At 43.8% G+C, this 12,979-nt stretch overlaps 2 protein-coding genes across 2 annotated transcripts; one reads left to right on the forward strand and one right to left on the reverse strand.

Annotated features, from left to right (window-relative positions):
• Nucleotides 1-311: 311 nt before the first annotated feature.
• LOC120702768 (26S proteasome regulatory subunit 6A homolog) lies at nt 312-4,817 on the forward strand. The gene is made up of 9 exons (XM_039986690.1): nt 312-525; nt 665-781; nt 1,529-1,636; nt 2,324-2,515; nt 2,713-2,904; nt 3,630-3,748; nt 3,985-4,192; nt 4,293-4,433; nt 4,633-4,817. The coding sequence occupies exons 1-9, from the start codon at nt 388-390 to the stop codon at nt 4,708-4,710; spliced, it is 1,293 nt and encodes a 430-aa protein (XP_039842624.1). The 5' UTR covers nt 312-387; the 3' UTR covers nt 4,711-4,817.
• Nucleotides 4,818-11,332: 6,515 nt separating this feature from the next.
• LOC120701811 lies at nt 11,333-12,393 on the reverse strand. The gene is made up of 2 exons (XM_039985625.1): nt 11,957-12,393; nt 11,333-11,837 (listed from the first exon to the last, which is right to left on the reverse strand). The coding sequence occupies exons 1-2, from the start codon at nt 12,391-12,393 to the stop codon at nt 11,333-11,335; spliced, it is 942 nt and encodes a 313-aa protein (XP_039841559.1).
• Nucleotides 12,394-12,979: the final 586 nt, after the last annotated feature.

Consider the following 12,979-nt stretch of genomic DNA (forward strand, 5'->3'; position numbering starts at 1 on the left):
ATACATAAACAGCTATCAGCTACAAACAATTTCAGTTCTCGCAATCACGAAGTGCGAAGCCAAAAATCATTACTACAAATTCAATGTGAAGCCAACCCACAAATCACAGATACGTTCTTCAATAAATCCCACATATTTTCCTGCCTCGTATGTGCTCTCGTAGAAGCCTTGTAGTATCCAACAGAGCCCACTCTAGATGAAACGAAAAAGCCCAACAGCACCTCCAACAGAGCCCACTCTAGATGAAACGAAAAAAAGCCCAACAGAGACCCGACGAAAAAAAAAAACTCAGCCGAACGGACTCGCTTCTCTCTTCCACTCTTCCCCACCCCCGACGCAAGCGAGCGCAACTGACCCGACCCAGACCCAAACTCTACTCCGTTGGCGATGTCGTCATCCGGCACCCCCGCCCCGGCGGCAGCGATGGCCGTGGACGACGCGGAGGACGACCAGCTCGCCTCCATGTCCACGGAGGACATAGTCCGGGCCTCTCGCCTCCTCGACAACGAGATCCGCGTCCTCAAGGTGAGCGAGCCCGGCCTTAGATCGGATTCCCGCGGTCTGCCCCCCCCCCCCCCCCCCCCCCGGGGGGTGTTTCCGAGTTCTCGTCCGGCGTTAGGGTTCGGGTCTGACTCGTGTTGGTTTTGTTTTTGGTGGCACTTAGGACGAGCTGCAGAGGACGAACCTGGAGCTGGAGTCGGTCAAGGAGAAGATTAAGGAGAACAAGGAGAAGATTAAGCTCAACAAGCAGCTGCCGTACCTTGTCGGCAACATCGTTGAGGTAGGATGCGCCGCAGCGCCCTCGGATTTCTTTCCAAATTGTTAGATTAGGTCGCTGTTTATTGTTGTTCATCATCTTAATTTAAGATCATGGAAGTGAACGGGTGAAATGTTTGCTACTGGTCATGTGATTTGCTGTCAAACTTGAACTAACTAATTGAACTGCTTCCGATCTTATTTATTGTGATTGTTCTCAATTTCCCCCTTCTAATTCGTTTCTAGGTCTTTATGTGTAGGTATGCAACAAAACAAATGTTCTGCTTGTTTTCCCTTACAAATTAGTTAGTAGTTTGATTGTACAGTAGAGATTCTTTAATTTTAGTAACCACGTCCTGGTTAGGAATCCTAACATCGAGTTAGGCTTGTATGTGCATAAAGGGCTTCAACACATGTTTCTCTTGCTCTCTTTTACAAATTCAGCCACCTCTAATTAGTTAGGGTAGTTTGTCTGTACAGCAGCGACTATAGAGACCACAATCTGGTTAGAAATCCTAACGTTCAGAAACATTGGACAATGTACTATGATTCACTTCTAATATATGCAGCGTTCAAGTATCTTGTCTTAAATAAACCATGGCTTGGACAATGTACTATGATTCACTTTATTAGCCCATTTGAACGCGCTATAAATTATTTTTATTTGTTTTTTTGGATCTTTGGTATTTGGCTTGCAGATGTGCATCTTTTAATTTGCAATATTTTACCGTATGACCTACTTATTGGTTTTCACCTTTCTCAACTGTTTTAGATCTTGGAAATGAACCCTGAGGATGAAGCTGAGGAGGATGGTGCTAACATTGATTTAGACTCGCAAAGGAAAGGAAAATGTGTTGTTTTGAAGACCTCCACGAGACAAGTGAGCAATCTCTTTTCATCTCATTTCTATCTTTTTCATCGTATTCCCGTTTCTCTTTTACTTGCCTTCATAGAATGTGTGCAGTACACTTTCTAAACTTTGACCACTGATATGTGTAAAAGCGTCAGATTTAAATATGAAAAATATAGTTTATTAAATTCTTCATCAACATTAAAATCTCATTGATTTTTAAACATTTTTTTGCTAACATATATCCAAAGAGGGTAATTGTCAAAGGCATGCGTTCAATACCCTGTATAGAAGATAATTAGTCAATAAATTGGTTGAGTCATGATTACACTACTGCTTTTGATTGGTTCAACTATAAATCTTAACTTACCATGTCTAGTTATGTTGGGATCTAAGACGAACTTGATGTTATGGTTTGGGTGCATGTATGATGCCATTAATATAACTAAATTAATTGAAAAGACATGTTTTAGCAGTCATAATTAATCAGTAAAGTCTTTTCTTCTGTACGAGCTTGCCTTGCAGGTGCGGATTATGTATATTTTTCTTGCTGTTAGCTCCCATTCTTCGATGTCGCTGATTCGATCATGTTTTCAAGTTCATCTTTAAAGCAATGAAGCATTTTCTGAACTGCACTTTTTGTTTGAGTATGGTTTTGAGTTTAAGGAATCAAGCTCACTGATTCAATATCTTTGTTTCATATCTTGATGATTTCAGACTATTTTCCTTCCTGTTGTTGGGTTAGTTGACCCTGACAAGCTTAAGCCTGGTGATCTGGTTGGAGTAAACAAAGATAGCTACCTTATACTGGATACCCTGCCATCAGAGTATGATTCACGAGTGAAGGCAATGGAGGTAGATGAAAAGCCCACCGAGGATTACAATGATATTGGAGGTCTTGAAAAGCAGGTATTTTCTTTATGCATGTTGAAACCTTGTAAGTTTTCTATTTAGTAAATGACAATATCTAGAGCCAATTTGTAGCTTTTTAGTGAAGTTGAGTAGGTGGCATCAGTCCATTCATTAAAAAATGAATAATGTCATGCTTCCACTCATTTGCGTCTCTATTATATCTTCTTCCTTGCATCTAATACAATTGAATATAGATTCAAGAGCTTGTGGAGGCAATTGTGCTGCCCATGACACATAAAGACCGGTTCCAGAGGTTGGGTATTCGTCCTCCAAAAGGAGTTCTTTTGTATGGACCACCAGGAACAGGGAAGACACTCATGGCTCGTGCATGTGCTGCACAGACTAATGCAACTTTTCTTAAGTTAGCTGGTCCACAACTCGTTCAGGTAATTATTTTACTCGGGGAGCTCTGTTTTATCACCCTAGCTACTTGATTTTGCGTTATCATGTTTATAGTTGCTACTTCTAGTTGCGCTTTGTTCATTCCTGCAGTTCTCTCTGCCATAACACCATACAAGTTAATTTTTATGTACATGAATATTTTTGTGATTCCTTCCTTTCTACTCCTGTTTCAGGAAATTCTGTTATTTTGTTGGTTTTAGTTGTCACCTGTGCAACCTTTTGCTTCTGGAACAGTATTCTCTTATGTCAATGTTCTCAGAAGCTAGTTTGCCATGTTTTGTGCCTGTATAAATATTGTTGATTAACTTGTGTAGGTCTATTGTGCTGATGAATGTTTTAGGAAGCATTTTTTTCATAACATAATATTAGTATCTAGGAAAATAAATTTCATTTGTCTGTTATTATGGGGCTTGCACTCCAAAGTTCCTTAACTGGACTTCAGTCAATTAAGTGGGACACTTGGTGAATTAGTTCAGGTTTTTGCATTTAATTTATAATGTATGTATTCTATGGCATTTATGGACCAAAGCTGCATGGTTTAGTGGTTTGAATAAAATGTCAATCTGATTGCATGACTAACTTACCATGCGATCCATCTTTGAAGAGTGACACATGAGATGATTCTTTGCCATCCAGAGTCTGTTTATTTGATCTGTTATCTTAGCATAGTTTCCAGTAGAGTGGTAACAGCATTCTTTTGCTGTTTCAGATGTTTATCGGTGATGGAGCCAAGCTTGTCCGGGATGCATTTCAGCTTGCCAAAGAGAAAGCTCCCTGTATTATATTTATTGATGAGATAGATGCCATTGGTACGAAGCGGTTTGATAGGTATGACTTTATGACAGTCTGTGTTATATTGTTTTATTCGGCTTATGATTCTACCCTTTTTTACTGATATGTACTGAAAACGTTAATACCGTATTCTCATGTTTAAGATTACAGAACTATATTTTTTTGTCACTCAATCTAGTCCACAGCATTCTTATTTTTTTTTGGGGGGGGGGGGGGGGGGGGGGGGGGAGTCTTCTGTAGGATAACAAGATTTTTGTTGTGTGTCACTGCAGTGAAGTTAGCGGTGACAGAGAAGTTCAGCGGACTATGTTGGAATTGCTGAATCAACTAGATGGGTTCAGCAGCGATGAGAGAATAAAGGTCATAGCTGCAACAAATCGTGCTGACATCCTTGACCCTGCTCTGATGCGATCTGGTCGTTTGGACCGAAAGATCGAGTTCCCTCACCCATCTGAAGAAGCAAGAGCTAGAATCTTGCAAGTAGGTCTCCATAACTTATTATTTCTAATTTTCTCAAGTTGGTGCCATCTTATTTTATTGGTTCATGCTCCGACTAATATGTGTGTACGGTTCCCTATAGATTCATTCGAGAAAGATGAATGTAAATCCCGACGTCAACTTTGAAGAGTTGGCTCGCTCAACAGATGACTTCAATGGTGCACAGCTAAAGGCAGTTTGTGTGGAAGCTGGTATGCTTGCCCTAAGGCGGGATGCTACAGAGGTGATTTACTTCCTTCATTTGTATAATTCTGCTATTATACTTGCTTGTTATGAATGTGAAAGCGATATAGTATGGGGCGAAAAAGACACATTCATCAAAGTGGAGGATGATATCTATAGGTTGAAAATAGTTCAATTTTTCTCGGTTTCTTTTCATGATTGTTTGCTGTAATTTCTGAGACTGGTGTCTGCTTGTGCAGGTGACTCACGAGGACTTCAATGAAGGAATTGTACAAGTCCAGGCCAAGAAGAAGTCGAGCTTGAACTACTATGCTTAATAAATTGTATGCTAAATGTTTGTAACTGTACTGTATGGATGATCCAAGATATATTTTTGCGTTTGCTTGGAGATGTGAGTTTTTAACACCATCAGGTCCTTGCTTCAGCCTCTGATGCGCCAGAAAAGTGTAGTTTTAGGGTCTTTGTTTTCCTAGCTAAAATGCATCAATTTGTACCCTCAAGAATCCACGATCCAGCTCGCCCTTACACTGAACGTTGGTGTTAGCCGTTCAGCGTGCTTCGAAGGTGCTTCCGTCCACGGTGTAGCATGGTGGAAGACAGTATTGTCTACTGGCTGACCAGAGATGAGCTCCCCTTGCACCGGAAGCCGCTGCCTGCCCCAACACCGTGCCAGAGGCCCCTAACAGAGGCAGAGAGCGCTACACTCTAGGAGGAACAAGATGCATGCAGATATATCATCATCAGATGAAGCAAAGTTGGTAGTAAAACAAACTTAATCTTCTCATCTAATTTCTTCCAAAGGAAGCATGGTTTACGCCATTGGGAGTTCGATGATCAGCATGTTCCTGCAGCAGGGCTGGCTTCACTAGCAAGGAGTATTTAACTAGGCTTGTTTGGTATGGCTTTGGAGCTGCACTCCACCAACTCCAACTAATTTTCTAGCCAAACACCCTGTCTCCAAAACTATGGAGCACCCCCCAACTCTGAGGCTGTAGTGCAAATGAGCTTGGAGTTTTGGAGTAACTCTTTTACTGCTCCCAAACCCTCAAATATGGACCTAGACATAGAGTTTTGGGTTAATTACCCACCAATACCAACCATTATACAGAAAACCATTGGTTTTCTTTTCTCCCTCCCCTCGCGCCTCCTCTCCTTGGCCGCCACCACTGCCACCTACTGAGCACCCGCAGGCGCCACCTGCGCCCATCCCAAAGGTCGTGGGCGCCCGTGGCCCGCTTCGAAGGCCATTGCCATCGTCGCCATCCCCTCCCTCCCCGCCGGTCGCCGCGGACGCCACATGCGCCCGCCCCGAAGACCACGCCCGCCCACGCCTGCAGCTGTCCTCCCTCCTCTCCACTGCTGTTGTTGTGGTGGCTGTCGTCGGCAAAACCGTTAGAGTAGGCGTGCTGGTGCGAGAAGGACCATTTTTGGCCGTTCTTGCACATGCCCTTGATGATGTAGTGGCAAGCCCACTGCGTCATCATGTTGTTCGCCCGACGAGCCGCAACCCTCGATGGCAAATCGTGTGGTTCGTCGAGGCTGTTTTGGTTCTGCTGCTGCTGCTGCAGAGAGTAGTCGCCCATGGTGGCGGCGGCGGCGTCCATGAGCCTGAATTTCGGACGCACCTTGGGCACCGACGTAGTCTCCGCTGGCTAGTACACGATGCCGAAGGCAGGGACTGCGGGAAAGAAGTGGTGGCACACCCCAGTGGGCACGACCCCGATCTTGTGGTGGTGGTGCGGTGCGGAGTAGCATGCGTAGATGGTAGCGAGTGTGGCCTTGGTGTCGCTGACCTTGGTGTGCACGGTGGCGTCGTTGCCTAGGCGAGCTTCTAGAAGTCCATCATCGCTATGTGTGCAGTAACAGGGAGTCCTACCAGCTTTCTAAGGAAGAAGATACGGATCAAGAGGATGACATGTGGGGCCATGAGTTAGGTAATAATAGGAATCCATCATGAAGACCTCTTTTGGAGCTTGAGTACTCTACTAGACAAACACCCAATATAGACAGCTCCGACTCCACCCAGAGCTAGCTGCAAGAGTTTTAAAATGGAGCAGCTCGAGCCAGAGTTGGAACCATGCCAAAAATGCTAAATTTGTGTGATGAGCAAATCGTGCACAAGGGCTTCTGGCTTGCCCGCTGCATGTGCATGGAGGGCGGCCTATGTAAATGCCCAAATAATACTAGAAGACGAGAAATGGCCATTGCATGATCCCGAGTCTGCCCCCGCGCGCATAGAAGGTTAATTTATTTGTTTCGGTTCTTCCTTTTGCTTCACTCGAGCTGTTTTTATTGTGGAAACATGCACAACTAGATGATGGGCTACTGAAACTATTGATAAGTTAACTTTAACACCTACAGTTGCTATTGACACCATTAAGTCCCTGTACTACTACAAACTGGTGGTATCTAAAAAAAGATAATACAGAAGGCCAGGAGGGAGGCTTTTGAGTTTGTGCAAGGAAAAGCACCTATACTACCTCAGGATAATTCATTGGCTTCAATTAATTTGATTGGTAAGGTTCTGATAGAGGGAGAGGATGCCCAGGAAACCGTCAAATTGTGTTTTGAGCTGAAGCCCTCTAGTCGGGAACAAGTTGTACGAGCTGAGGAAGTCTAGTGATGCTACCTAGTTAGTGGATGAAAACATTGCCTTTGAATATAAAAACACCTACTATGAAAATTTTGACCGCTGTGACAACCTCGTGGTCGAGCTATCAGAGTTTAAGCTGGTCATCGCGATCAATATCTTCATCAAGTTGGACCCCGAATCATCGAGGGCCCTATTTCAACCGGTGGCAAGATGTATTGGCATGATATATTATTTAAATTGGAGTGGCCCTAATATCCACTGAGCTAAGGACCTACACCTATGACAAACTAATACAGTCTAGAGTTACTTAGTGTATTGGCATGATATATTTTTAGTTACTTAGTGTATTGGGTCCTTTTGACGGCATAACCGTCTTTTCACTTCCGGGTGGTAGAGCCTACCAACAGATGAAACTGGTTTCTAACCCAAACCTATGGTGAAGCCCAAACCATTTGTAATCTTGGGTGATAGAGCTAACCTTCGACGGATCACAATTTATACACTAAATTACTATATGGCTTAACTGGAAGACTAGTACTTATAAGAAAAAAAAACTTTATTGTAACACAACACATATTACACAAAAGCATACAACACTCTCTTCTTTAGTGAATAGCCTAGCACTTTACCCTTATCTCTTGCTCTTACCTATCTAGCACTACTTCCTCTCATCTACCATGCTCATGGATGAATACCATGGCAAGACAGAGGGCCTCTATTTATAGGCCAAGGGGATCATGCCATATTTCTAGAGAATTCCAATATTTTTTAATTTTACTTATTACTAATTCTAGAATGCTTTATTGGAAATATCTTTTTCTTACATGGTGGAGAATATTCTAGTAGAATGTTGTACTCTTTTCAACAATATCATTTATGTTCATGGAGCCTACTCCCTCCGTCCACAAAGCCTGTTTGGCTAGCCTTCAAATTTTGTCCCAAAAAGACTGTTCGTTTAGATTGTAGTAAAGTTAATCTAATTAAAGCAATATCAAATATCAAGAACGAATTGCATTGAGAAGGGCATGAAACCAATCAAAAATTAACTTTTCGGGTTCCAATGCATTTGCATTTATTAAAGATCTAGAGAACCAACTAACATCGCGGTTTTCAATCGTAGTAGCTTTAGTTAATTAGAGGTAACATAGTCATTTGCCACTAGTAGTCGTATGTTTGAAGTTTTCTAAACGAACGGTCTTTATGGGACGGAGGGAGTAGCCGGCAATGGGATATGACGAGGAAGATATGCAGTGGTTACCAGAGCTCCACATGTGACCTCTCCTTTTGGAATATCAAGCCTGCTTGGTTGGATGCTAAAATATTGGCATGCTAAAATATTGACATGCTAAAATATGGGCATGCTAAAATATAGGTATGTTAATCAATAGCACTTGGTTAGATGGGCTGCCTTTTGGCCTTCAACCAAATGAGTGCCAAAATTTATAGGTTTGTCAATTATAGGTGAGGCGTGAAGCCGTTAAACAGCTCAGGATCGTTAACAGTACTAAAGAACCTACTAATTAAGAAGCGGAGCTGCTAGCGTTCTGACATCCGATCCGGAGGCGCTAGCGTCAGACGGTATCACGAGAGCAAAAAAAAAAGATCCCCACTGCAACATTGGATGGTGCTGCATGCAACATGACTGATTGCAACATGAGAAATCAGCAGTGAAACATCAGAAGTCAACAGTTACAACATCGAATTATCTCAGAAAATCAATCGTGCAACGTCGCAAAAATGCATTCTGCAACACCTAGCACATCTATAGCACTTACAACATCCAAAAATCTCTAATGCAACAACATGAGGTACCTATTGCAACATCGTATGAAACACTTGCAACATTCTTTTGGAACATCTGAAACGCTTGAAACGTACACTTGCAATACGTAGAAAACCTAGCAAAAGAGGAGCACTGCAAGGGTGGTGGTGGAGGAGGATGGCGAGCTTGGAAGCTCGCCGTCAAGGGACGTGCGACCCCATGCACCTCGCTGGCTTGCTGCCGCCGCAACCACGTCTGTCCCCGGGTCCGCACCTCGCGCGCCCACGTGCCGCCGCCGCATCTGGCCCCGCTAGCATGCATCGTCTCCTCCTGCTGCAGGTTGCGCCGCTCTCGCTCCGGTGAGCCACTCTGCATTAGCTCTTTCACCTCCAGCCGCGCCCTGCCGCCACCTGGATGCACCCCCACGCGTAGCCTCTTCAGCCTCGGCGGAGGAGCTCGAGGGCGGCAGATCCGACGGAGGAGCTGTGGAGGAGGACGCCGTGGTGGGCAGGCCCATGCCCAGGGGGTGTGCGGCCCGTGCGCCTGCACAGGGCCCCCATTTTTTTGGGGCCCCAAAATTTGTAGCATCCCATTAACTCTCTGTATCCTTCTTACTTGGCCGGCCTTAATGCAAATGGTGAAACAGACGCATGCCACGCCCCTGCCCTGCACAAAACAAAAAGGCCCGCAACACTGAGGAGTCCTGACGCCCGCTGCCTGCCAGTTTAGTTGTCGTGCCGTCTTCCTCTAATCCTGTGCCGATTCATCTTCAGTTCTTGTTTTTCACGAGTCACGACACCAAGGGGTGAGCTGTCGAGGCAGATGCCAGACGGCAGGGCAGGCAACACCGTGTCACCGCCGAGGCCATGATCGCGAATTCGCGACGGCGATGCGGTGCAGCAGCCGGCCGGCGGCCCCAGGGCAGGCGGAGAATTCAACAACGGCAGGTCTGCAATTTCAACTCTTCTCGCAATTGACTGGCTTAAGGAGAAGGTAAATAAATATTTCTTTTAATTTCCCAACTGTATTGATATACATATATACTTGTATCATTTGAGTCTTTAATGGATTAATTATAATTTTATTCTTTCATCTTTTATGTTAGAAAACGATCGATTGAAGCCATATTTTTTGTAAATCTATCTAGAAAATATGATTCTGGCAGCCAAAAACATAAGGATGGTTAGTCTAGTAGGCCTCATTTCAAAATTTCGCACAGGGTCCCGATTTATGCCGGCACGGCCCTGGTGGTGGGTGAGGCGCCGCTACCGGGGTGGGGGAAGGAGCTGTTGGGGTAGAGGAGGAGGACACTGTGATGAGCGAGGGAGCAGGCGCATACAATGGAGGGGCATCTCCTTGTGCCTGATAATTAAGCAGTGCTGAACACTCATGAGCAACAACATGAGCTTTGTTTGAACTCTAAACCAGGAAAGAGTTAGCATTCTCCAAATTTCAGTTTAACTTTCAGGGACACAATGTTTTGCTGATCTACACTTAGTGTGCGTTAGACTCCATAACTAGTATATTACCATTTTCTTCAAGCTGCCATCACTCTACTAGATGAAGGCATTGGAGACAGTCTGATCATGACTTATACCATTCAACATCACACTTAAAATTTCTGCTGGTTCAACAAAAATTTTGTTCCTCCGTTGTCTGATGATTCTTCAGCCTCTTGTTGCTTTTCTATGCACTTTTGAATATCAAGGATGAGATTCCCTGAAGTGTGTCCGCTATGAAAAATTCCTATTTTTAGTCTCATTTAATTAGAAACCACTAAGTATTCTAACCTTTTGAATTTTCAATCAAATCTCAAGACAATATGTTTAAGTGAAAAGTTTAGTTTAGATCCTCGAGCTACCACAAAAGTCTAATTTTCAACCTTAAACTACAAAATCAGATAACAGGGCCATCCTTGTTCAAACTGGGCAAATTTGGCCCCTTGGGTTGTTGCAAGGGTGGTTTTTTATTTTGTAAAATTAAAAATATTCAAATTTAAAGTAAAAATTTCATAAGTAATTTATTTTAAATTAGAAAAATATGAAACAACAAACCAGCGCCAACATTTTTTTAAAATGTAACCTATCTATTAGTACTCTACTTACCGGTTATCAATATCCATTTTTTTATAATCTAAGTATTTATTTGCTTGTATATCATTTTTAGATTCAGATAGAGCTCCAGCAAATAGGAGAAGCCGCGGGAGTGAATCAGGATATGTGATCATGGGGCGGGGGAGTGTGGCATAAATAGCAGAGAATAGAAGGGTCATGAGGTTGAAGATGTGCTAGTCAATAATGAACATAAAAATATACTATACAAGCTAACGATAATGTCTATATAAGCATTGTTGATATATTAAACAAGCGACATGAGCACTACAATCATAAAACAAATCATAATACACAAAGAGATACATATAGCGGTACCACATCGATACAAGTCGCTATGGGTCATCGCTATGAAATTATTATTTACTCCCAGTTATTAGTAGGGGTATCACTAAACTTCACCCGCAAATATATTATCTTCAACGATCTAGGTTGTCATGCATTTTATTTGGATACTAGACCATATCCAACACCTAGAACATGTCCATATTCATCATTTGGTCATTAAAGAAATCCTCAAGTTGATCAACGGTCCAAGCCGCTTGAGAGCCCCCATCCTCCTCCATCACTGGAGCCACAGTAGAGTTAGTAGCCCCAATCTGTTGGTCACCAGCCCAAGCGGCCGCTTGGCTGCTGGCGCTGGCCTGGTTGGCGTGGTAAAGGATGGGTGAGTGGACTTGAGCCTGGTTGTTCATTGTGGCGTGCTGGCCGCTAGCACCATAGCGGCTAGGGTTGTAGGCACCTCCACCGAAGTTGAACCCTTCCCGGTTGGAGGTATTATTTTGAGCCCAAGGCTCGGCATCGTAGAGGCCGATGTCGTTGATGCTATAGCGTTGCCTACGAGTAGGATTCTCCAGCCTCCGGAAGTATTTCTGGGCATGGCTAGAGACTTGCAGCGGTGTCCTAGTGGTGACGAAGTACTTAGAGATGTTCTTCCAACTACCACGGCCGTACACTTGCAAACCACGAAGGAATAGCCTGGAATGACACAGGATTTAGGTGAACACGTTTGCCACGGTCCAAAATAGATAAAAAAGAGTAAAATATCACAGCTTGAGTATGCAAGAGGATATAAGAATATCTAGAAAATCAATAACCTGTGCTCCGCCTTGGTCCAAAACCTGGTGTGTGCCCTCTCCATCCGAGGAGTAGGCTGCCTACGCGGCACCTCCTGTGCCATCCTCATAACCCCTATCTCCATTGTCGGATAACCAAGCAGCATGCCCATGTTGTCCATGGTGGAATCCTCAGAAATTTCAAAATTGTTCACAAGATACCTACTCGTTGTCGTGGAATGGTACGAGCCGTCACCGGTGCCGCTTTGCATCATCTCCACCATGAGATCAACATACAAATGGATTACTTGATGCTTCTCCTTCATGGGGAACATTGTCTGGATCTCATTGACAATGTCATTGTGCTTCTTGTTCATGCCACCGGAGACAATGTTGTTGGTATTGAACCTAGCGATGAGTGATCTCGCCATGTTGATCTCCGAGGTACTCCACTCTCCATTGGACATGGTGGAATCCATGGGACGAGTGTTGTGTGCTATGAGAAAATGCTACCGGCTATTATGAACTACAAAGAGGGTTCTTGGGATGGAAAGAATGACAAGCACAAAAGGCAGTTATATAGATCCAGTGGCAAATCTTTTCCTCCTGGCTTCAATTAATTAGAAAATCAAGTTTGATATCAAGTCAAGTAGTGATTGCTTAATAGTAAGGTCAAAGATATCAAGTCATATCTAATATTTTTTTTAAAATATTTTTATGTATGCTATAGATTTCAGGTCATGCATTCCGTTTATGCACGTGTACAAGGTAGAGACTGCAGGCGAGCCGCCGACTGTTGACAAACCGACGGCCTCTATTTGTTTTAGAAAAACCGGCAGCTCTGGCCTGTACCTAAGTAAGTACTGTAAGTATGAATGTGGCTACGCAAGCAACCATGGGTTTGAGAGCAGGAAACCACTAATAATGTGCCTGAGTATCGTCCTTCAACACCGCTACTAAGGTGCCAAAGGGATGCAGCAGGTGCATGTCCTAGAGGGCTAGAGGCATGGTCACACGCGCGTGGTCGTGCATGGCCATACCACCGTACCGTTGCTAGCAACATCC

Source organism: Panicum virgatum, chromosome 4K (genome assembly GCF_016808335.1).
Source record: "Panicum virgatum strain AP13 chromosome 4K, P.virgatum_v5, whole genome shotgun sequence".
In the NCBI taxonomy this organism is placed as follows: Eukaryota; Viridiplantae; Streptophyta; class Magnoliopsida; order Poales; family Poaceae; genus Panicum; species Panicum virgatum.

Bases quoted from the DNA above. Each gene is read 5' to 3' on its own strand.
- LOC120702768 (XM_039986690.1), top strand. From the start codon at position 388: ATGTCGTCATCCGGCACCCCCGCCCCGGCGGCAGCGATGGCCGTGGAC. The intron at 2,905-3,629 runs GTAATTATTTTA...TTGCTGTTTCAG, and splicing joins CTGGTCCACAACTCGTTCAG to ATGTTTATCGGTGATGGAGC. The intron at 4,193-4,292 runs GTAGGTCTCCAT...GGTTCCCTATAG, and splicing joins CAAGAGCTAGAATCTTGCAA to ATTCATTCGAGAAAGATGAA.
- LOC120701811 (XM_039985625.1), bottom strand. From the start codon at position 12,393: ATGGATTCCACCATGTCCAATGGAGAGTGGAGTACCTCGGAGATCAAC. The intron at 11,838-11,956 runs GTTATTGATTTT...GTGTCATTCCAG, and splicing joins TGGACCAAGGCGGAGCACAG to GCTATTCCTTCGTGGTTTGC.